The sequence below is a fragment of the Dasypus novemcinctus genome, chromosome 11 (assembly GCF_030445035.2).
Source record: "Dasypus novemcinctus isolate mDasNov1 chromosome 11, mDasNov1.1.hap2, whole genome shotgun sequence".
Classification (NCBI taxonomy): domain Eukaryota; kingdom Metazoa; phylum Chordata; class Mammalia; order Cingulata; family Dasypodidae; genus Dasypus; species Dasypus novemcinctus.
Genome location: NC_080683.1, coordinates 22251101 through 22276685, shown reverse-complemented (window position 1 = coordinate 22276685; position 25585 = coordinate 22251101). Strand labels below are relative to the sequence as shown.

At 37.6% G+C, this 25585-nt stretch overlaps 1 protein-coding gene and 1 long non-coding RNA gene across 7 annotated transcripts in view; one reads left to right on the top strand and one right to left on the bottom strand.

Annotated features, from left to right (window-relative positions):
• The first annotated feature begins 2128 nt into the window (after positions 1–2128).
• The window catches only part of RHAG (Rh associated glycoprotein), a 56436-nt gene continuing 32979 nt past the window's right edge, over positions 2129–25585 (top strand). The window contains exons 1-2 of one of the 3 annotated variants that reach the window (XM_071218505.1): positions 2129–2395; positions 3040–3080. In XM_071218505.1, coding sequence (XP_071074606.1) covers positions 2355–2395; positions 3040–3080 — 82 coding nt within the window. In that variant the 5' untranslated portion in view covers positions 2129–2354. Of the gene's footprint in view, positions 2396–3039; positions 3081–22785; positions 22961–25585 lie in introns of those variants that run through there. The other 2 variants (XM_071218506.1, XM_004471188.4) reach the window with 2 other exon arrangements.
• LOC131280391 (uncharacterized) overlaps positions 12024–25585 on the bottom strand; it is a 32017-nt gene continuing 18455 nt past the window's right edge. For all 4 annotated transcript variants that reach the window (XR_011650061.1, XR_009187923.2, XR_009187924.2 and 1 more), the window contains 2 exons: positions 21700–21778; positions 12024–12455 (listed from right to left, as the gene is read on the bottom strand). This is a non-coding gene — a long non-coding RNA (uncharacterized lncRNA). The remainder of the gene's footprint in view (positions 12456–21699; positions 21779–25585) is intronic.

Genomic DNA, 25585 nt, shown 5'->3' with positions numbered 1-25585 from the left:
GGAATCCTAAGACAGTCCACCAAGTACACACTCAGCAGAGGGATGGCAAGATGATTATATTCACTTATACACATCAGACACTTAGAGTACTGCCTGGCACATAAAACCTTAATAAACTTTTTTTTATCCTTTTCACTATTACCTCCCTTTTACATGTAGAAGATGAGGGTGTTTAGCATGATTTTAGGGTCACTTTTGCACATGCCCTGAAAGATTACTTTTGATACATTTTGATAGCAACATAATTATATGCCATTTGACTCTCTCTTATAGAAAATAACATATCATAAATGATATATCATTTCTGTTGTCTGAATGTTAGATGAGTGGGCGAATATATATTGTGCCTGTGTCTAGATATACACACATGCACATTCTTGTATACACATATTTTAAGCTGCATTTTAAACTGATTTTTAACTATCTCTCCTTAAACTCTCACTGGAACAATAATAATGTATCTGTTATTAATGTATAATTACTTTGCATTCTGCTTTGTTTCAGTTAACCCTTGCAGATATTACAATACAGGTGACAAATACAAAATTTTGCAAGAACAATGGAATGATGCAGAAGTGCAAACCACTTTTGAGGTCACATACCAGTGTAACAACTATGAAATCAAATAAATTTTGTTCTTAGCACTTGCCTGTTTATATAATAATAATTATTGAGGCAGGATGATATGCATAATTACTGAATACAACTTTCCATGTACTTTGATTTTAGATTTAAATATAGATACCATTATAATGAAATGGAAACTTGTCTATTTGGGGAGTGAGGTTTTAAAATTTTAACCCAGATTTCTCTATATCTGACATTGGTCTATTTAGGAATATGCTACAAAACTGAATTCCTTTTTTCATTTATGATTTCCAATGTGTTTTCATGCACATTTTTTATCTAATATTTACTACTTACTGGACAATTTGCAAAGCACTGTACAACACAACACAAACCTTATTTCTCATGAAAATCCTATGAGGTAGGTATTATGTCCACATCAATAGTTAACACAACAGATTCACTGAACTATTTGCCCATGATAACACTGCCAGGGAGTAGCCAAACCATAATTTGATCCTAAGTCTATCTTATCTAGGAGGACTACTTTGACAGAGGTAATACTTATCTCCATGCATAAGAAATGGCAGATATGTTTTCAAACAGAAGCATTCACTTTATTTTATAATCTCATATAGTATCATTATCATCACTGTCTGAAAATAAGGTGGCTCTAAATAATTCTTCTAGTTTGTTGATTCTGATAAAATGTCTTTGGAAATGGCATTATCAGCAAAACTGACACAGAACAACCTATTAAAAGAGAATTTAGCTATATTTAGTACAAATTACACTTCTAGAGATTTATGCTATAGAAATACCTGTAGAGATATTTATAATGGCATTAGGTTCAAGGTTATCACTATAATAGCAAAAGATGGGAACAACCTATCATTCATGAGTAGCAGATTAAATAAATTATGCTATATCCATTCAACAGAATTTCATGCAGCCAAAAGAAGAATGCAGGTCCTTGTTCCTTTCATAAGGATATGGAATATGTCCATTTTAAAAAAATAGTAGAAGAAAAAAAAATTAAAGGGCAGAAATAGATATATGGTTTGTTAGCATATTTGTAAAAATGCCCATGCACACATAAACCTATTTGTTTAGGCATAGAACCCTTCAGGAAAAAATATACAGGAAACTGGCAACAGTGAATGCCTCCAAGGACAGAATTAGGAGCTAGAACATAAAGGCCCTTTTCACTAAATCACTTATATATCTTGACCCAAGGGAAAAGTTACCTAGCCAAACATTCTGTTTTATTATTATTTAAATGTAATATGTATTGATCACACATTTGACAAATTACAAGGATCACTTAACGATTACAGAAAAAAAAACTAAATTGCAGAGAGAAGCAGAAATTCTTTTTAAAGTGCTGATTTTATTTTTTTAAGATTTATTTTCTATTGATTTCTCCCACCCCACCCCATTCCATTCCATTTGCTGTGTGTTTTTCTGTGTCTGCTTGTATTCTCATTAGGCAGCTCCAGGAGCCGATCCTGGGATCTGCCAAAGTGGGAGAGAGAGCATTACTCTCTTTGTGCCACCTCAGTTCCCAATTCTGCATGTCTTCTTATTTTCTCTCCTCTGTGTCTCTTGTTGTGTCATCTTGCTGCACCAGCTCTGCATCAGCTGGCACTCCCCGCGGGGCAGCCTTCCCACACTGGGCAGCATTCTTGCATGGGGCTGCATTCCACTGTGGGCTGGCATTCTGTGTGGGCCAGCTTGCCCTCACCAAGAGGCCCTGGGCATTGAACTCTGGATCTCGTATGTGGTAGATGGGAGCCCAATTGGTTGAGCCACATCCGTTTCCCTTAAGGTACAGATTTTATTACACATTTGGGTCAAATTTTTCTTATAAGAATCTCTGTAAATTTGTAATGTAGACACATTTTTAAATGTGAAAAGACATAAATTTTCCTTTTTAGACCATGTCTCATTTACCTACCATGTAATGTCAAATACACCTGTAATCCCTTAAAATTAGTATGATTCTTTTGAGGGAAAAGAGCTATATTAAATACATCATTGAGTAAAAACAAGCACGCTAAATAGACTGTGAACTCTACTGAGGACAAAGACCATGAATTTACATCATTTTAAATTCCCCAGTTTCTGACAATTCTCAGAATATAATTTCTCAGTCAACAAAGAGTAAATGGATTTCTTTGGTTAAATTAACAACTGTGGAGCTGCCTGATTCACAGTATAAAATAAATGAATAATTCATTAGAAACTGACTTTTAGATATTGATTTTAATTATTTTTAAACAACATAATTTACTGTAATTATAATTGTGAAATGTGTAAATGTTATAATTGTGAAATTAGCAATATTTGTATCTGATCAGCCATGCCAACTCATCTACTTTTCTCTTGAATATGGGTAGTAGAAATCCCAAAGAATAAAGAAAAAAATACCAATTAAAGGTTGAGTTTACTAACCTAGCACCTTAATTTCAGTCTTAGAATCTCCCAAGCAATTGGAAGAAGGATGGGAAAAGGTAAGTACTTTGGATAAATAAGGACTTTGGATAAATAAGGTAGTTCTTAATTTGTGGCCCCATTTTTTGCTCTAAGTCAACTCAAGTTCTAGCAAAGAAGAAACTTGCAGAGCCTGGAGAGTAAAACAAAGCTTTTAACTCAGATGGTAAAGGTGACCCTCAAGTATAATAGAATCTGTGTATTCAGAAGGCAGCTAGAATCGGCTTCAGGAACTAGAGTTTCTTCTTGGCATCCAAGATTTTTAGCCGCATTTGGTGTGTCACAGTTCTGAGCCAGATAAATCCCAACCACATTGCCAAGAATAAATCTGAAGAACTGGAGCATGATGTTGATGGGAGAGCCAGGAGGGTGCAAAGGGTGGCTATAAATCTGTGGGTCAGTTCAAGCCAGCCTGACACCGCCAGGTCTTCATGGATTTTAAAGAAATAAAACACAGTCTAAAATTATTTTTCTAATACAACTCTTTTAATGTTTAAATAACCCTTGATTACTTTATGTAGTTTTTCTATCAGTAAGAATAATAGACAAACTTAGCAATATTTGGATTTTTTTTTTCTTATATAATGCTATGTACTTTATTCTAGGGGCCCAGTTCTTCCGAAGGCTGGATTCACTTGCAAACAATGCAAATAAAAAATGACTTTTTATTTACTCAAATTTATCTCTGAGTTTGCTTGACATTAGGATAGGGATTTATAACATCCTTTTGTCTCCAATTACAGGAATCTCCTGCTATTTACCAAATAGCACCTGACCTTCACTGAAAGGTCAAATTCACCCCAGCCATAGTTTTTTGTCATTGCCCACAACCAACAATAAACAGTGACTGGAGAAAAGTGAAAGTACTTTTCAAAATTTGTAAAGAGCATGACTTAATCTAGGCACTTGCAGTGAAAATATATATATATACATATATTTTTTTTTTTCAATTAAATTAAGTCCAGCTCAAGAAGCAAAACTATAGGGACAGAAACAGACAAGTGGTTGTGAGAGGCTTGCAGTGGGTGTGGGAGTGGACTACAAAAAGGATGAAGGGATTTGGGAAGATAATGGAACTGTTCTATACCTCAGTTGTTTCCATAACTTCTCAGTCATTTGATTAATAGCATTCAGTCCAATCAAGTTTAAAATTATGCTTTCAATTTTACGTACAAATAGACTCTGCTGTGGATGGGGAAGAGAAACAGAAGATACATCAGGAAGCATCTTATATAACTGGCCAACTGTCAGTGGTGCAATGGCTGGTTTTATTCTGGTTCAAACTGTTCTGTTCACTGTAGCTTATGTCATCACATTAGAGTATATATTTATTTCAGTATGTCTCCCTTTGGTGCCAGCCAGCTCTATGTCCCCAAACATATTTCCAAATGGATAATCATCTTGTTTGGTGGACTCTTGAATAGCTAGACTGTACCTACCACTCTTTCATTGCTCTCCTTGGAGCTCTGGACAACACATAGGTTCTCCTTTCTGCTTCTTACTGAATTGAATGTGATAATATAGGAAATGCACCCAGATCCTTTCCTTGCTCACAGAGCTATAGTCTCTTCTTTCCTTCATGGCACAGGCCACTGTGGCAAGCTTTCTGCCTTCAGAAATCTCAGATGAGAATTAGGTACCAATATTTATGTTAATGTGTGCCCCTAAAATCCAAGCATACATCATTTTGAGCTCTACCAAGAACTCTCTGTCTAACTCTTCTGGAGGCACCAGTAGGCATAGGATTCTGCAAACCAGCAGACATCCACCTGAAGAACTAGAAAGCCAATCTCTTCAGTTTGGAAGCATTGCCACTCTCTAGGGACAATTATCTTGATCCACAGCATTCCTTACTTGCCATGGAGGAGGTGAGGGAGAAAGCAAACTGGTCCAGTCTCCTTTTTAAAGATTGAGAAGGACTGGGATAATAATGGGGGTTGGAGTGGTAAATAGGACCATATTATCTGCCTCCTGGTTAAGCCAATGGTCCATTTCTTTTAAAAAAATCAATGTCATGGGGGAATGGGCAGTAAGAGGAGACTGATAACAAATTTTGAGTCTTAGCAATAAATGGTTAGATCTTGATTTGAACAAATAATTATAAAAAGATCCCTTTGTGGGCAATGACAATTGAAGGAGGATATTCTATTGATGGGGACTTAGTATTGCTGACTGTAGTTATGAAACTTTACTCTTGAAATTGAAACTTAGATTTACTCCCAAGCACCAATGAGCAATGCAACTGGAGTAAGATGTTGACCAAAAGGGGGGAAAGGTAAAAACAATTGAGTTTATACGGCTAAGAGATGTGAAAGTAAGTTGGGAGGTCATTCCAGAGGTACACTTATGCTGTCTCAGCCAGATCTCATGAACTGCCAAAGTAACTTCTACCTCAAATATTGGGGTTTGTGAGGGCTCTGGAGACATCCAAACACTATAGTTAGGGCAGATAGCTCAGGAGTTTGGCACTCTGCCAGTGGGACCTACTTTGGAATTTATGCTCTCCCATGTGACAGAGTTGAACCAGTTGTGGTTTCCCTAAACATGGCTCTCCGGACCCTTCTATTTGAACCTATAATTAGTACTAGGTTTGATAGGTGTACATCCAAGAGACCATAATCTTGGGCTGTCAATGTGCTAACTGGGCCCTGAATCTCAATGGAGTTGCAACATCTACTCTCCAGTTCATTGGATTCACCCAGGATAACTAACAAGGAGATGATGATGGACAGCAACCATCCCAAGGAACCAAAAGAGTCTGCAGCTGCAAGCAAGAAAGTCCCATCCATCTGCCCTATGGGATGGAAGCCCCCTCTCAATTAGAGCTGGAGTGGAAATCATCATTCCAGAATCCTCAGGATTGGGGAATGAACTATGGACTAAGGTAGACCTACCAATATTCCACTATAGACTTTTTGTGATTCTAGCAATGGAAGAAATTGTATCATTGATGTGGAGGCAGTAGCCACTGGAGGTTCTGAGGGCAGGGAGAGGGAAAAACAGGTATTATATGGGGGCATTTTGGGGACTTGGGAATTGTCCTGAATGACATTATAATGACAGATACAGGCCATTACATATGTTGCCATAACCTACAAAACTGTGCAGGAGAGAATGTAAACTACAATCTAAACAATAATCCATACTTAGTGGCAATGCTTCAAAATGTTTTTATCAGTTGTAATGAATGTACCACTCTAATGAAGGATGTTGTTAATATGTGAAAATATGGGAGGTGTAGGGAATGGAGAATATGGGAATCCCTTATATTTCTATGTAATCTTTATGTAATTTAAGTATCTTTTCTTTCTTTTTATTTATTTTTTTTAATGTTACATTAAAAAAATATGAGGTCCCCATATACCTCCTCACCCCCCTCACCCTACCCCTCCCATAACTACAACCTCCTCCATCATCATGGGACATGCATTGCACTTGGTGAATACATCTCTGAGCACTGCTGCACCACATGGTCAGTGGTCCACATTATAGTTTACACTCTCCCCCAGTCCACCCAGTGGGCCATGGGAGGACAGACAATGTCCCGTGCCTGTCCCTGCAGTACCACCCAGCATAACTCCAAGTCCCAAAAATGCCCCCATGTCAAATCTCTTCTTCCCACTCTCCACCCTCAGCAGATACCATGGCCACTTTCTCCATCTCAATGCTACATTTACTTCCATTACTAATCACATTAGTATCTTTTTAAAAATAAAAAATCATATTAAAAAATAAAAATAATAATAATGAGAAAGATCCCTTTGTGACAATGAAGGATATTTGAATATGGAGTCCTATTAGATAACATTAAAGAATTATTAATTTTTGCAGAAAAGGTAAAATTATTGTGGTTTTGTTTAAAAAATAAGTCATCAGAGATGCAGAGTGAGCCATTTATGAGTGAAATTACATGAGGTCTCGATTTTGCTATTATAGAAAATCCAGCAAAAGAAAAAATTGGGGGATGTATAAATGAAACAAGACTGGCAAATTTGAGATAACTATAAAAGCTGGGTAATGGTAGTAAGATCAGAAGAACAGATAAAATAGAAAAAATGAGCATTTTCTCAAGGATTTGAGTGACAGCATGAAGCACACAAACATAGGTGTCATGGGTGTCCCCGAAGGAGAAGAGAAGGGAAAAGGGGCAGAAAAATATTTGAGGAAATAATGGGCAAAGATTTCCCAAGTCTGATGAAAGACTTAAATATACATATACAAGAGGTGCAACATACTCCAAAAAGAATAAATCCTAATAGACCTACTCTGAGGTGCATGCTAATCAGAATGTCAAATGCCAAAGATAAAGAGAGAAATCTGAGAGCAGCAAGAAAAAAAGCAATTCACCACAAATAAAAGATCTTCAATAAGACTAATTGCCAGTTTCTCCTCAGAAACTGTGGATGCGAGAAGTCAGTGGTTTGATATACTTAAGATGCTGAAAGAAAAACAGCAAATGAAATATCCTGTATTCAGCAAAACTGTCCTACAAAAAAATAAGGGACATTTTTTTTAATAAAAAATGGCCATTATTTTAAAAACCAGGAAACTAAAAGTGCTGGAGAGGATGGAGAAATAGGCACACTCCTTCACTGTTGTGGGACTGTAGAAGGGTGCAGTCTTTGTGGAAGACAGTTTGGCAGTGTCTCAAGAAGCTGAATATAGAACTGCCATTTGACCCAGCAATTGTATTACTAGGACTATTATCAAAAGAACTGAAAGCAAGGACATGAACTGGCATCTGCACACAGATGTTCATAGCAGTATTATCCATAATAGCTAAAATAAAGAAACAGCCCAAGTGGCCATCAATGAATAGATAAAATGTGGTATATACATATAATGGAATACTACTCATCTGTAAGAAGAAATGAATTCAGCATGCATATGACAACATGGAAGAACTTCAAGGACATTATAGTGAGTGAAATAAGCCAGACAGAAAAGAACAAATATTATATGGTCTCATTAATATGAACTGAATACAAAGAGTAAACTCCTGGAGGTAAACTCTATAGTATAAGTTACTAGGGGATAGATTATGGGTTGAGAATGGGAACTGGAGCTTAATGTATGTAGAAATTTTAATAAGGTATATTATGAAAGTGTGGAAATGAATAGAGTTGACGGTAACCCATTATAGTGAGTATAACTAACACTGCTGATTTATAAATGTGATTATGGTTGAAAGGGGTAGTCTGGATATAAGTATCAATTGAAAGGAAGCTGGAGAATAATCTAGGGATGGTATAACAGTGATTTTAGTGGTGGATGAAGATTGTGGTTAATAATATAAATATAAGAAAAAAATTTTAAACAAAGTGTTAAAAAAAAATATGGCAAGAGATCCAAGATGGTAGAGTAGGGAATGACAGGCTGTACTCCTCCTTCAGAAACTGCAGGAAGCACCATGCCCATTAAATATATGTCCCAGAGACTTAAACCTTTGGTTTGTTTATGTATCAGCTGAGTCTTGACTCTCAGCAGAGTTATAGCCAATCCTTCTCTGTAGTCCATCAGCCTTGCCCAGGACAGCTAACAAAATGATGATGATCAAGCACTCCCATCCCAAGAAAATGAAGACTACCTTCAATTGTAAGCAAAACAGTTCCTTCTATCTGTCCTATAAGATCTAAGCAGAGTGGGCAACACCATCCCAGAAACCTCAAAATTGAGGAATGAACAAACATAAAAGGGGAATACAACCATGGAACAAAGCAAACTTGTTAGTAATGGAAGAACTTGCAGTATTGGTATAAAAATAGTGGTTACTAGAAGTTATATGGGGAATGAGGGGGAAAATAGGTGGAACATAGGGCATTTTTAGCACAATGGAATTGTTCTGTGTGATATAGCAAATGCGGATACAGGCCATTATACATTTTGTCAAAACCTACAAAACTGTACAGTGCAAAGTGTAAGCTATAATGTAAACTATAGACCTTAGCTAGTAGTAATGCTTCAATATTGGTTCATCAATTATAACAAATGAACTACACTAATGTAAGATGTTACTAATAGGGGAAAATATGTGTTACTTTTCTGTAATCTAAAACTTCTCTAAAAATAAAGTTTATAAAAAAGAATACATGGAAAATTATAACTAATGTACCTTATGGATGATAGTTAACTGTAATAGTGTAGTACTTTTACAGCAATGGTAAAGAAGATACTATATCAATTCTCAGATACAAAAATAGGGGGTATAAGTGGGTATGGGAATTTTCCTTATGGATTAATGAAAACATTCTAAAATTGACTGAGATTATGGCAGCATAACTCTGATGAACCTGAGAGCCAGTGACTATACACTTTGAATGGATTGTACAAAGCATGGAACCGTATAACATAAGGAATCCAGTGGTAGAAGATGGACTGTGGTTAACAGAACAAATATGAGAACATTTTCTCATGAACTGTAACAAATATATAATACTAATACAGGGTTACAGGGTATTAATAACAGAATGGTTTGTGGGAAAAACACACCAAATGTAAGCTATGGACTACAGATAGCAGTAATAATATGATTACATTCTTTCATCATTTGTAACAAATGTACCACAACAATGTAAGGTATTCATGGTGGGACAACGTATGGGAATCCTGTATGGAATGATTGTTTTGTTAACTCATAACTTCTCAAATTAAAAAAAATAAAAAAGAATACTTGCTGTAGGAACATATAAACTCAGGGATTCAGAAAACATTCCAAATGACAGTGAAATGTGTTCACATTTTTGTGCCCAATTGCCTTAAAATATTTACCTTTCTCAAACCAAACACAGTCTAGGTTTATAAATCAGGATTTCAGAGGCAGGTTTTCCTTACTTTGGGTAGGGGCAGAGGTTTGCCATAGACCATTTTTTACTTCTTCATCTTCTCGTTTCTCAATCTGGAATCTGCTCACTTAGAAATTAAATGTGTTACCACTTGACACAAAATCAAAAGCCTAAATGATCTTTTCAGACCTTAGGAAATCAAATCCAATGGCTTTCTGATGCTGATGACTCCCCTTTGGCAAGCACCACTGATAGAGATCAAAAGCAGTCCTGTGATATATAGGACTACTTATCTGCAGTCTTCATTTTTAGATTTAATTATTGCAAGCTATTTTAGTTTTAAGTTTGTAATTTCACTCTTGTAACTTGTAGCAATGTAGCTGTGCACTCATTACCTATTACTAAAAAACTGTCACAAAGTAAATTTCTATTTTTCCTTTCCCTTATCTACACCTTGCAAATTCCTTTTTTCCACTATTTTTCTTTGTTTGAGCCTGGCAAGACTGAGAAATTTATGAACAGAATGGGAGAATTGAAATTGAGTATTGAGAACTAACAAATAACTATAGTCACTGAATTATTATACAGAGGATTTTTTCAGAAACTTATTTCTTTGATTCTAAATACCATGTTTTATTTTTATAACTGTGTAAACTTCAACTAGTAACCAGCCACCCCCTCCCCCCCCCACTGTTATTCTCCCTTATCACCCATGCTTGAGCTGATTTTAGTCAATCCTTAACAGCCCCTTGACAGCCCATTTTTTGTTTAGTCTAAGGTATTTACAAATATCTAACTTAAATCTCCTTACTCATTATCTTATGTGGATTGAACTATTTACAATCTTGTATATTACTCCAATCAACTTTGTCAGTTCCTAATAGATGTTAATTAAACAATTTACAACCCCATTTGTAACCTGTAACCCAATGCTTACCCCAGCCAGTCTCTGGGTCCTGTGCTTACACACTTCCAATTAAACAAATCAGTCAATATCCCTTAACATCTCAACATCCCTATCGCCACCTCTCTTTGTCTAAAAATAATGAAAACCCTGGCCTTCTTTGTTCAGAGACGCAGATTGGAGACTTGTTCTCCTGACCTCTGCTGGCTTAATAAAGCGCTTTGTCTTGCGTGATCAACTTTGGTGGGGACTTCAGTTCTCTGCACCAGTCCCCTTTACCACTGTGCATGGAACACCAAGGTTTTCCTTTCAGGGCCCAACAACCTGAAAGTTTTCAGGATGTCTTGACAAGAGGTGTAGTTGTTCTCAGGTATTCAAAACTCTGCAGAGGATGGCTGGAGTTTGTGGCAGTATCTGGTGGAAACAAGAGCGGGCCAGGATCCCCAGTGAGGCAAAGAAAACATGCCCGAGAGCAAAAAGCCAGACTGGTACAGAGGGCAAGGATGATCCAGAGGGCTGAGTTAGAGGGTCACTAAGGTTGCTCTCAAATGGGCAAGGATCTGTGAAATGTAATGGCATGTAGAAGGGACTATTGATCAGAAAACTAACTAGAAATGTTGGATGATTACTCTGTGTAAACTCATAGCTAAAATAGTGATACTTAAAATTTGTCTATTTGCTTCCCATTATCTGGGAAAGCAGCAAAGAGAATTGTTATTAAGAGTCATTCTTTATTTGCTAGATGCTAGTTAGACATGTAGAAAACCGTGTATTTTTAGGTATATTTTGTTCTTTACCTGCTACCCTTTGTATCAGGAAGTACAGAAGATAGATTTAAATGTCTCGGAGGTAACATAAATACAACTTCAGCACACTCAGGCTCTCTCTATATATTCCATTGGTCAGTGAATTTGGTCAAGGGCTACTCTACTACATCAACTGTTCCTTATAACCAGGGATGGACAAACTCAACTTCAGAGTCCAGGCAGCAGGGCTCCCCAAAAGTCTTCTTCACTCCCAATTTGAGTGGCCCCATGGTTCCAACAAGCCTAAGAATGAGGTTTTACGACTCCCAAGTTTCCAGGTTTTGGTATTACAATACCACTGACCTGGTGATGTTCTGGGGCCAGTCCTACTCCCAGTGACAAAAGTATTTCTCTCACTTCCAAATAACAAAACACCCAAATCTTCTGAAGGAAAGTTGAATAGTCTGGCAAATCTTTTTTTTTTTTTTTTGTAGTTAATAGTACAGCCTGGAACAAAGTTATATATATATATTTAGCTTGCATAAAGGGTATTTATTTAGGGTGGAAACTTACAGTTACAAGGCCCTCAAGAGTCCAACTCAAAGTTACTTCCTCACCAAACTCTGTTGTCATGTATTGAAGCAAGATGGCAGGTGAAGTCTGCAAGTGTTCAGCCTTCCTCTTTCCTCTTAAGGCTCTGTGGACCCAGCTTCTTCTTATCTCAGCTGTAAACCAGCATAATTCTCGTCTTTCTCCCCAGGGCTAGTTTCTTTCTGGGCTCAGCTGCTCTGCTCTCTCCACAAGGTCAGTTGTAGAATATCAGGCTCACGTCTCTTCTCAGAAACACTTGTTTTTCATGTGTAAAACTGCTTCTGTATTCTCCTTCTCCAGCATTTACTTCCGTGTGAGTGTCTGTTTTATCCCCAAAAGGGACGGGACTCAAGGCAGTGGCCATTGGAGGTTCTGAGGGGAGGGAGAAGGAAAAATAGGTGTAACATATATGGGGGCATCTTGGGGACTTGAGAGAAATGTCCTGAATGACATTGCGTGACAGACATTGGCCATTATATACCTTGTCATAACTTAAAATATTGTGCAGGAAAGAGTGTAAACTACAATGTAAACTATAATCCACGCTTAGTGGCAATGCTTTAAAATGTGTCCATCAGTTGTAACAAATGTACCACACTAATGAAGGATGTTGTTGATGTGGGAAAATGTGGCAGGGAGAGGGAGCAGGGCATATGAGAATCCCCTATATATATATATATAGGGTTTTTTTTTTTTGCTTTTTTAAAATTTATTAAGATGTCTGGGGATTGAACCTAGGATCTTGTACATGGGAAGCAGCACTCAACCATTGAGCTACATCTGCTCCCCCCCCTCCATATTTTTTACATAACATAATTAAAAAATTAAAAAGTATATTAAAAAAAATTTCCTTGAACACCCAGAAACCCTCCACCTCAATTCAATCATTGTTAGCATTTACCATATTGGTTTCATCTCATTCTGGGAAGATGAATTATTTAAAAATAACTTACAGACCTTATGATGCTTCACCCCTAAATACAATAGTGGACATTTCCTAATGATAAAGATAATCTCCTATATAACCACAATGCAGTTATTTTACCCAAGAAAATGAAATTTCAGTAACATCTAATATGTAGGCCACATTCAAACCTTCCCAATTACCTCCATGCAGCACTTGGATATTATTTATGAATTCCAAAAATAAATATAGATTACGTTTGTAAACTGGTCATTTCCTTGGCATGATAGCCCTTTGATTGAATTAGATTCAGCTGAGACATCTGAATAAATTATGTTAAGATTAGGGCTCTGATCCAAAAATTTTAATATTTTGATAAGTCCAATAAAAGATAGTGAGATGTAAAGCACATTGAAAACTTCATGGTAAATATCAAAAAGGGGAGTCATTTTTTCTTAGGATGTCAAAACAAAAACAATTCTATAAACAGATTTAATCTGAGATTTCCTTTTAGTAACTGGGTAGGTAGGTTTGAATTGGGTCAAGGGAAGTCTTAGGCTGATGGCATTTCTTCAGATAGGAGCCAATGAGGGACTGCTCTAGTCATAAGAATAATCCAGTGCTTGTTTGGGAGGGATTCGCCATAGAAACTCAAGAATACACGAAAACTGTTAATTTATTATACTGAACAACGACTACGTGGTGATGTTTTTCCTGTAATTAAAATGTTTGTGAAAAACATATTGGATTTTAAAAACTATAAAACATTAACTAATGCCCACTTAATTTTTTTTTTGCTATTTAATTTCTTTAGTTTAAAGTGACTTTTTTCCCCCCAGAAGCATGTAAATAAAAAATCTCATGATTCTGACCTATAAAAACACCCTGAATCCAGTGACAGATCCTGAAATCCATTGCAGTTTAATCAGGGTATACCAGTATGTATGCATTTTTCCTAGGTATATTTTTAAATTTGTTAAGGAGCAATACTATACACTCTAGCTTTTATGTCAATACATAAGAAGTCCTTGATAAATACTTTATGTTAATAACGAGATTAGATAAGTTACATGGAGGATACAGTATCATCAAGTTTCTTAGTTGAAACAACTCTAAGGAGAATTTGGGATTCATTGGTAAGGTACCAGCCAAGCTCACAAAATCAACTGAAGGTTAAAGACCCAGAGTTCAGAAATAAGTCCCACAAAGCAGCTGAAGACATAGCCAGAGAACCCAGAGGAACAGTCAAGTTAGAAAACCACTGCTAGTGCTGCCGTGAACAGATCCCAGGTGCTGCTTCCTGTGCATTATGCATAGCCACTGCAAAATTCTAAGTTCCAGGTATGAGCATCCAAACGACCAATATGAAATCAAGGCTTTAACTGCCAAGGGGTTGACATAAGAAAAATATGCCCAGCCTGACTTTCCACAGTGTGAAGCAAGGTCTTTATTTTTAAAATCCCTCAAAACAGAAAGGGTCTTGGATATGGGTAGCCAAAAATAACAATGAAGTCATGAAGTAATAGCGACATGTACTGTGTTCCTACTATGTCCCAGGCTTTTCCTAAGTTTTTTATATGTACTTATATTTATGACTATGTTATGGTCCTACAAAATAGGTACTATTATTATCCCCATCCTTTAGAGAAGTAAACAAATCATAGAGAATTTGTGATTTGCCCAAGTTCATATAACAAGTAATAACTGCAGTTTGGATAGGAATCCAGGTAGTCTAGGTCTAACAAAAGAGGTATTAAGCTCTGCTCTCCTACTGCATGCCCCAAAATGCTTCCAAATAGCTCCTTTCCTAACTTGCTATAATGCCTAAAATTTCAGAGTTAGAGTTTTGAGACTTTGAACTGTAATCCTCCAATAAAAATCTTTGGTGACCCTCTATTAAACTGTCAATATGTATGTTTCATCCATATTATGAAATATTTTTACCATCTTTAAAAAGAAAGAGACAAAACTGATATTTTGAGAAAAATGATTAAGTTAAAAAAAGACTCCATATATTACTATGTTATTGATGTTGAAAAATAAGATATATGTATACAAGAAAAGTCTTGGACATAAATGTTAAGAAGGAGAGAGGAAGGATGAACAACAAACTATTGACATGAGAGTAGGAGTGGGTGAGTGTATGTTCTTCTTTATATATTTCTATATACTGAAAATCATGTAAAATGATATATTTGTATATTGCTTTTATAGTTAGAAATATATGTGTCTATATTTAACTGATAATATATCTGTAGAGGGAATTACTTTACCTAGGATATGGGTAATACCTGAAAGACTTTGAGGAAGAGCACCAAAATCATTAGCCAAAGAAAAACAATGGTTGCATGGCAGTTTTTGAGTCAGACAGACTTGGATTTCGATTTCAATTAATTCTGGGATTTTCTAACCTTTTTTTTTTTTTCAAGAAATATCAGGGATTGGACCCAGGACACGCAAAGCAAATGCTCAACCACTGAGCTGTACTCGCTCCTCTGGGATTTTCTAAAACGGTATTAAGCTTCAGAAGTCACTTACTTTTCTGGCTTTCCTATTGGTAAAATCACCATAAGAAATATACCTACCTTGCCAGACTGTATAATCGTTAACATATGTTAGGAGCCTGGAAGGTTTGAAGTGCAAGTCAATGTTAGAAACACCACTAAACGTTTGCTCTGAAGACATGTTAGTGCCTAAGTCTCAACCAGCTGAGGCACATTGATAAAATGTGGTGGGGAAAGAGCAAGTTCTGGAAAGAAAAAAAAAACACAAAAAAACCTGTAATATTTTCTGAGAGGTCCTTCAGTTCTGTCTTATCTTTGAAAAGCAGCTTGCTGCAGCTTGCTCTAGGCCCTGCCTGGTTTTGCGACTTCCCGTTCATTTAAGCTGTTGACTCTCATGGGCCCAATGCCTCAGATACCAATAAGGCAGGATCTCCCTGGAGCCCAGTTACAAATTTCTGTTCCTTGCCCTCCTCTTCTTCCCTTACCTCCTCCTTCTCTTCCTTCACTATCTCCCTTTCTAGCTCTCCCTCTATTTTGTTCTTTATTTCCCTGATAGATTTGAGGGCTCAAATCTAGTAGAGAAAATAAAGAGTAATAAAAAAAATTATATTAATCCATAAAGTTAAATTATGTTTAAGAGTCCTAACTCTTTAACTGGGATTTTTTTTTTACCATTTAATAAACATCCATTTTGGTAGGTCCGGCAATTTTTCTCATTTTGAAGCCAGGAAAGTAACAGTACATGCTACATATAAAAAAATACCAGGCCAAGATGATACAACAGAGAAAAGACATTGATCATTTGCTTAATGAAATGCTTACCTCCAGCAAAAATTCTGGTACTTTTGAAGCTCTGTCCCACCCTTGCTACAGACAAGAGCTCTCATTCTGAAAATTTCTGGAAGTGAGAATAGCAAGGAATGACCTATGTTACAAAAGGGACATTTTTGTAAAATATTAGTTCTGGCTCAACTCAGAGACATAATAATGATCAGATTTGAAGATTGTGCTGATCATTGTTGATCATTGTTGATCATCATTTAATATGCATGTGGGAGGTAAATTCATGTTAGAGCTCCCCATTCTTCCCAGAGTAAAGATTATTTATTATATATGTGTGTATATAATATGTAAGTTATAAATACATCAATTGAGATGTAGTTTCCATAGCCTTTGATTTGAAAAGTACATAGGACATATTTTTTCTCAGTCTGCACATTTTGAAGTGCAATGAAGGACTGCACTGTAGCCACTACCCCCAAAGGACACAGTCTGAGAACATTTGTTGAATAATCATAGGCAGATCCAAAAAAAAATTCTCTTTTGTCTAGCCTGTCTAGGAAAAATAGTGCTCAACTAACAAGGTTGACATATATCTCTATTTCATAGCACCTTCCAAACTGAAGTAGAACCAAATTAAAGAAACAGAAAACAGAGCTAAAACTTCAAAACAACTTTTTCTTTGATGTTTTCCAAATTTCTTTGATATTTTCAGTTCCTTGAGATAAGTGAGCTCTTAACTTGACAGAAAACATAGAAATTATCTTACATAAAAAAATAATGTTATAGCTGAAAGACATTAAATTTAGAAATTAGAACTATATTTGACCTGACTTTGTCTCTACCTGCTGTGCAACTTTGAGCAAGTTTCTAAAAAACTCTCTGAGCTAGTTTATCAGGTGAGATAGTTTATTATCAGTAGAGTTCTCTTTTAACCATTTTATGTCTGTGCTGAATTTCACTTCAGAGTGCCTCTATGCAAAAGTGATGGGAGAGGGTGGTGAAGGAGGAGAAAGAGGTGTTGAATTAATTTTTCTAAGGAGTCAAGTGTCTCTTGACTGGTATCCCTAAACTGCTTCCTGAGAGTCAGAGTTAAAGAGATTTATTGACATAAGCTAAGGTGGAACAGAGAACTCACCCAGGGCAGGAGTGGATGGGGAGACTGCTGAGTTAACATTACAGTGAGGAAAAGGGAAAGTATGGCAGGGAAAAAGCAGGCACTTTTATCCTGGAATTTCTTGAATAGAATTCAGGTGATCCCTATATTTGAATATGGAAAAATGTGCATTTAACTGAAATTCAGCATTATTTACCATTGTGAATGTAGGAAATTAACCCTAGTATCACTAGCAGAGTATATGACTTTGCAACCAACAGAAAACACAAATAATTTTCTCTCACATTATACTTGTTTCAATCATCTCAAAATATTGTTTATGTTCATCATGACTACTTCAAAACTGTGGTAGTTACTAGAAACACCTTAGATCTTGTTAATTTATGCATAAAGAAGTACCTATATTAGACATTTGAGTTTTATTATATTTTGATCAGTGTGTTTCAATATAAATGGTTACCTTGGTAATTCTATGTATTTTATTTTGTGCATTTAAAAATTACTTTGAAAAGATATTCAGACCCTTCGAAAACTTCTAAAAGTAGCCACAGTACAAAACAATGTTAAAAATGCGTGGATTAAGTAAGGCTGAAGTCTCTACGACAGCTGCTCTGGGTGTGCTGAGCTGACTCTGCTGGTCCCATAACCTAGTTCACTGTCAGTGGTCGGGAAACAATGCTGAGCACAGCAGTGTACCCTGAAGAGGAGTCTCTCGGGAAGAGCTCTGGGCCATTCAGCTATAGCCCTGAGAAGGAGGAAACAGCTTTTGTGGGCTGCTTTTCTTTTCTTCACCATATATCATATGGCAGCAAAAGATGCTCTAATCTTCTCCCCTCTTTAGAAGAGAAGTTGGACTGACCATCCTCTTAGACTCCATAAAGCCCTGGGTTTTCTTTTTGGAAGTAAAACATTAGGGAAACACCAAAAGGGAATAACTAGACTTTAGACCAGTATAGCACTTAGGTGCTTGAATAAGTATTTAAATATTTAAAACCCATGGAGCAAGGTATAGAGATATGCAATTTAAAAGCAATAATGGTCCTATTTTATTGCTCTCTACCAATACAGATAAGCAAACTCAACTTAAAGTTCCTAAGAATAATTATTAGCCCCATTTCATATAGAAAAAAAATTCTATATGAAATTCTGAATGAAAGATGAAAAAATTCTAGTATTTTCCTGAAGCCCCATTTGACAAGTTAAGGATCAGTCTGGGATGAAAATATGACTTCCCTATTAAGGATTCTTACAAATTTACCTCACCTACAGAAAGCCTTTGAAGAACTAGAAGACCTGTTTCTGTGGTTTCAGAGGCGAACAAGGCAACAGTTAAACCATTTCCACTTTAGAACACTCCCACCCTTCTTTCTGCCTGTTCTCATTGTGTTTCAGAAGTGACAAGAAAGAGATTTTTTTTAAGGCTGTTGGAATCTTCAGGGTCACAGGGTCAAAAGTTTAAGATATTTGGTCATCCCAAACTTCATAGTTTAAGCTTGGTCCCCAGTTTTGTTCATGGCACTGAGATCCTGAGACTCCCTCACTCATTGGAATGAGAGTGGGCAGTAATATTAAAATTACTGTTGGGTTTCTGCATATCCATAATTAAAATGCAATTCTACATATCCATCAATAAAATGCAATCTTCATATCACTTGGACTACCTTGGGAGGTTCCCCTCCCTGCTCATCAACCTGCCTTAATTCAAGCCATTCAAAGATCTCTACCAGTTGTCCACTATGTGCTTGGCATGGTACAACTCTAATAACAAGTGATGTACCAAAGAGACAGAGCCCTTGTCCTCACAGAGCCCAAAGTCTAGTGAGGAAACAGCCATCCTAAAAAAATGACACCTAAATCCAAAGAATCACACAAATATAACACATGCTGCCAACGATGATAAATGCTATGAAATAAAACACTATGAGAACCTAACTTAAAATGGCTGGCCAAGGAAGGCTTTGCTGAGGAAGTGTCAGTTTATCTGAGAACTGAAGGGTGATGGGCGGTAGGGAATGTGGAGGGGGCAGGGAAGCTGCAGGAAGAGTGCTCCAATAAGAGAAAACAGCTTGCAAGATGAACTGAAAGAACTAATTGCTTTTCCTGACTGTCCATGCTTGGGCTCATTACTCCATCAGAATTAATTAATGCAGAGGTCTATATCCAGAAGAGAGACAACACATCGAAAATCCTCAAAGTGAACAGATTAAAATCAAAACCTGTGAGAGTCCCACACCTATATGCACAGAATCTTCTACTTCCAAGGTGTTCAGAGCTGCTGAAAGTGTCCCAGAGAAAGAAATAAAATAGGTCTTCAAGTATTTAATATATCTTTTCATTCTGTTGAATGGTTTAAAATTGCTTTATTTATGATATTATTTAGATGTTCTTGCAATAAATAACTATAATAATTGATTTGTATATGCTTGTATATAGTTTATCAACATAAATACTTTGCATTTATGATTTTATGGAGTTCTCATCGACATTATTTGGCCACTGCAAAACCAGAAATCAAAGTGTGGAATGCAAACATGCAGCCCCATAGACTGGCAGGTGAACTCATTCCCATTGTGTCATGTGGTAAGGAACAATGGAAATAGCCAATTTCAAAGTCTTTGTATATTCACAGAATGTCAGAGATCATTTAATACTAATAGCTCATGTTCCATGGAGGAAAAACATACCAGAGAGATTTACAAAATATACTGTTTTGCTCTACAAACATTGGTTGTTATACAGACATTGGCCTAGCATTCATTGACACTTCCCTCACCGCTGCATTCTGAACAGAATTTCTGAGAAACAGGGCTTAGTGAAAGGACTTTTATTTAGCTACTACATATAAGTTTCTTGAAAGCAGATCTATTCAGCTATGAGAATAATTCCAGCTTGGAGGTAAGAGCTATGTTAGCACTTTAGAATTTTTTAACATTTTATTGACACCTGGTTAGTTGTCAAGACAGTGGGCTAGCTATGTCCCAGTTTAAGTTCACTCCTTTTTTTTTTAAGATAAAAAATATATTCCAGTGTATCTGTACACTCATATATACTTACCTTTGTCTAAATCTGAGTCAGGAGTCAATAAAAATTATCATAGTAAAAATCACTTCTTGTGTCTATTTCCCATGACCCATGGGATAATATTCAACATCTAACATCCTTAAGATTGAACACAAAGCCCTTTGCAACCTAGCCCCAGCTACCTTTGCAGCTTTATCTCTAGCCACTGCCTGCCTTCCCTCCTTATCACCCCATTATTCCAGCTATGCCTAACTGCTACTCTTCACGTACGCCATGTTCTTTCAGGAGTGTGTTTTTCCATCTCTCTGTTTAACCAGTGAAAGCCCATTTATTTTTCAGTGCCCACGTCCAATATCCTTTTCCTTGCTAGTGTTCTTGTTCCAAGTAAAATGGATTGCTGTTTCATTCACATTCTCTAATATTTTGTGAACACCGTGTATAATTTATCTCTTTGTATGCAATCATTTCCTTATATTTCTGTCTCCCCAACTAGATTCTTAACTTCCTCCAGGACCCATTCTATGCCTTGTTTGATTTTGTGTCTCCTGTACTACCTAGCACTCAAGGAATGTGTGCTGAATTAGATTAAATTGAATTCTGGTGCTGTGTTGGGGGAGCCTCCAGCCTCCTCAGATCCTTAGCTTCCTCATCCTCTTGATGGGTACCACTCTCTACAATGGGCAGCTCCACCAGCTGCTGATCCGCCTCTCAGGAGCCAGTCCCCAGCAGAGGAAGGTGAGTATGAGAATCTGCTGGGTGGTCCCCAGAACTCCATCAACAATGCCAGCTGAGACTCCCAAGGAGGCGCTGCTCTCCCTGGACTCTGCTCCTTCACCTGCAGGTTGAGGCCACAGAGGCTGGTGGACTGGAGTGCCCTGTCCCTGCAGCTTCATCCTGCCACATCCTCACACACCCTCAGAACAGATGCTGCCACAGAAGCTAAGAAAACATGCAAGTCCTTTCTCCTCACCCCCACAGGTAGGCATGATGCAGCCCCCACTGACCTCTCCTACAGCACTGGGGCTAGGTCATGAGGCTGAGGTGCACCGATCTGCAACCCTAATACTTACCTTCTATTCATAAGCTAAATGTGGTTCTCCAAAGCAAAGAAGTCAGTGAACAAGTTCAGAGAGGAGACAACCCAAGCACTGTGTTTTCAAAAACTTGCAAGCCTGAACATCAGCATACACCCTACCTCTCTAAAGACCTGGGTTCCAGCTCTGACTCCACTGCAGTCCTAGTGTATGCTCCCTGCATGTTGCCCAGTTGCTCTGGCCTTGGTGTTCTCACCTGTGAAGTGGACAATGTCGACTCCGTGGCCTAAGGTGCCTCCCAGCCCCTGCATCCTGGGGCCTGCGATTTGACCAACCTGGAAAAGGAATTAAAGCCCATTTGTTGGAAATGCCTCTGCCCACAGTGCTTCTGCTCCCTAGAGAAGCCATTCTGGTGTCCTTGCTCTTTTCCTCTCCTGCCAGAAACCTGGAAATGATTTCAGGGGGAAATCCAAGAAGCTGTTGACCATTGTTTTTTTTTAAATCTTTTTCATTTAAATCATTTTTAAGGATGAGAAAATGAGGTCCAGAGTTGTAAGTTCCTTGGCAAGAGGGGTCTCCAGCCAATCAGCTCTGGCTGAGTGCCTTGGGAGCCCTGGCGAAGCAGCTGCACGGTGAGACAGCAAGCTGGGTCCAGGGCACACAGAACTTCAGGCCCAGCCCCAGCAACCTGGCTCCAAAGAAACCTCTCCAGGGTGATGAGAATACCTACCTTTTAGAATAATTCCAGTGTCTCAGGCATGTGTTAAGTGCTTAAAGGCTTCATCTCTCCTTTTATAGCCTCCATAAATGTGTACAGAGGAACAAACTATGGTCCAGAAAAGTCACGTAATCTCCCCAGGTCCCACAGTCTTAAAGCCAACATTCCAGCCAGCTTTGTCTGATTCCAGACCTGTGGCTGCACCTACCATCCAGGTCTCTGGGGCAAAATTTCCCATGGCTGGAATAGAAGATCTGGAACTATTGTTCCGGTAACTCCAACCTAAAGAGATGGACTAGTGTCAGGAACACCAGACAGCTGGGCAGAGGATAAATTACGTTAAATTGGATTCTAGACACATGGATGCAATAGATCAACTTCATCATCTTGCTTCTTCCAATCCAGTGTATTATGTAATCTTCAGACCCGCATTCAGAATAATTAAATTTCAGATCATAATTCTCCCTAATGAGCAGGAACTTTTAACCACTCTTGGCCTGTTTTTTGTGTGTTTTTTTTTGCCAAGTCATTGGAGTGCTTTGAGCATGAAACCTAATTCCACACACAGAGCAAACCCTCTGTTCTTATCAACCTTCCACACTCTGTGAAGCCCTTAGTGTGCCTCTGGCCTTTGCCACAAACATGAGGTTCAAATTCTCTCTTATGGCCATTGGCCTAGAAGTTGCCTTGATTGTTTTATTTGCATTATATGTTCAATATGAAACGGAACAGAAAAATGTCCAGCAGCTCAATACCACCAAGCCATCGGACATGGACAGATTCCTCGAGTTGTATCCTTGTAAGTAGGCATTCTATTTCTTATTTTACATTTGTGGGTTCCTCAGGTTCTCAGAAAGTACAGTCATTGAACAGTATAACTATTGGAGCTCCTTGCAGAATTATGTGATAGTTCTATATGCTAAGGGTATTATATGTTTCTGCTATGGCATATGGTCTTCTGTGTTATGTATTTAGGTAGGTCTTTGTCTATTAAAATAGCAGATCAACAAGCTGGAAGCTAAAATAATTACACTTTTTTGGGTTGTCTACCTCCTGCTAAATGATTTTTATTTCTCCCTTGAATTGATCACTAGCTCTGCAAGGTATTTAAAAAAAAAAAAAAAAAAAAAAAAGCCATCCCGTAACAGAGAAGAGATATTTAGGATGAGGTAAGAAGTTAATGGAGTTTTATGTGAAAAGGAAGTCTTCAGGGTTTTACTATTCAGAAAGGAATAAATTTGTGATGGAAATTATATTTGACATGGGGAAGAAATGTGTGAGCACTTAAAGATATTTTAAAAGAAGAAATCTTCTCTATGAATGGTGACTGAGAAAAGGAGAGATTTCATTTTCAAGTTTGGAAGGGCAGGCTATAAAATATTTAATAAAATAATAATGACTACCATTTACAAAGTGCTTATGATGAGCCAGACACATTCATTACTTCATTAAACTGGAACCAATAGTATATCCCTGTTATATATATTACATATATTGTTTTGTGTTTTGGTTTTTGTAGTTAATTTTTTTTATTTTAAAAAAGCTTTAGATTACATAAATGTTAGATAAAAAATATAAGGTATTCCCATATGCCCCACTCCCCCACACCACATTGTCCCATATCATGTTTTGTTTCCTTTTAAATGCGACACAAATAATATAAATTTTTTTTCATTCCCAAAGCTTGTTGAGAGAGTTAATGTAATCATTATCCTCACAAAGAAATTATGACCTAGAAGTGCTAAGTGGCCTAGCCAAAATGCACAAGTACAAGTTAAGGGAAAAAAGACCTTAAGACAGAGACTCAGACTCCAAGTCTAGTTCTCTTTACATTACATGCATTTATTATTTTTAAAGATTTATTTATTTCTCCTCCCCCTCCCTCCATTGTCTGCTCTCTGTGTCCATTTGCTGCATGTTCTTCTATGTCTGCTTGTATTCTCATTAGGCAGTTCCTGGAACTGATCCTGGGACCTTCCAGAGTGAGAAAGAGGTGATCATTCTCCTGTGCCACCTCAGCTCCCTGGTCTGTTGTGTTTCTTATTGTCTCTTCTCTGTGTCTCTTTCTGTTGTGTCATCTTGCTTCATCAGCTCTCCACGTGGGCCAGCACTCCTGCGTGGGCAGGACTCCTTGCACGGGGCAGTACTCCTCGTGGGCCAGCTCACCACATGCGCCAGCTTGCCTTCATCAGGAGGCCCTGGGTATCAAACCCCAGACCTCCTATATGGTAGATGGGAGCCCAATTGCTTGAGCCACATCTGTTTCCCTACATTACACACATTTAGATACTATAACATGCCATTGATGATACACCCCACTTTAGATAGTATAAAGGAAGCAAGATCAAAGAAATAGATGCATCTGGACAAGGCAGAGATGACCTTTCTCATCTGGAGTTGTGTAAGAATACTGCTGCATCTAGTGGATTAACTTCTCTCCTATGCATCCTGAATGGTACTAATCCTGTACCATCTTTAAGAGAATTCCAAAAAATCACTTGCGTCATTTTTTTTCTTGTTTTATTGTTTAGATGAGAAACCTGGTTGAGAAAGACAGTTAACTGATGATCTGGAAATTCTTTCTGATGAAAAGTGACATTTTAACAAAACTAAAAGAAGCAAGAAAGTGAATTAAATGGATACTGGGAGAAGAACATTTAATGTAGAAGAAACAGCTATTGCAAAATCCCTGGGGTATTTAATATGTGGAGTAAGCAAGTGTGGAGACTAGCAGGAGAGGAAGTCAGGGCATGAGGGGCTGGGTGCTACAAGGGATCACAGGCCCTTATAATCATGCAGTTGTTATTCTGAGTATGTCAGGAAGCCACGGGAGGACTCGGAGGAAGGAATGTAAAGTACTTATGCTTTAAATAGACCTCTCTGACTATTGAGTAGAAAGTAGATGGTAGGGGGCACCAAGGGATTACACAGGAAGACATATTAGGAGGCCAATTCAGTATCCTTTAGAGAAATGATAGTAGCCAAGACCAAGGTAGAGGTGGAACAAGTACTGGGAAATGATCAAATTCTGGGAAAAATGTCAAAGTGTAACTAACATGATGTTCTGATATATGAGCTGTGTGAAATGTAAAAGAGGAATCAAAGATGATATCCAAGGCTGGATACTTTATCACATTTTAAAAGAGTATTAAATCACTGTTGCCAATAACAGTGATGATTAACAATCAATATAAAATATATGTGAAATCAACAAGAGTTTCTTATGTACACACAGCCAACATGCGCGCACACACACACACACACACACACACACACATAAAGAAACAGCACCATAACCTCTTTCCCCACCCATTCGGGCAGTGAGGTCAGAATGGGGTAGGGAGGGTGGGGCTAATTCAGCTGTAGCAGGCTACTGGAGACTGAGAAGAAGGCATTAAGAACAGAAAGTGACATTCTGCATAGA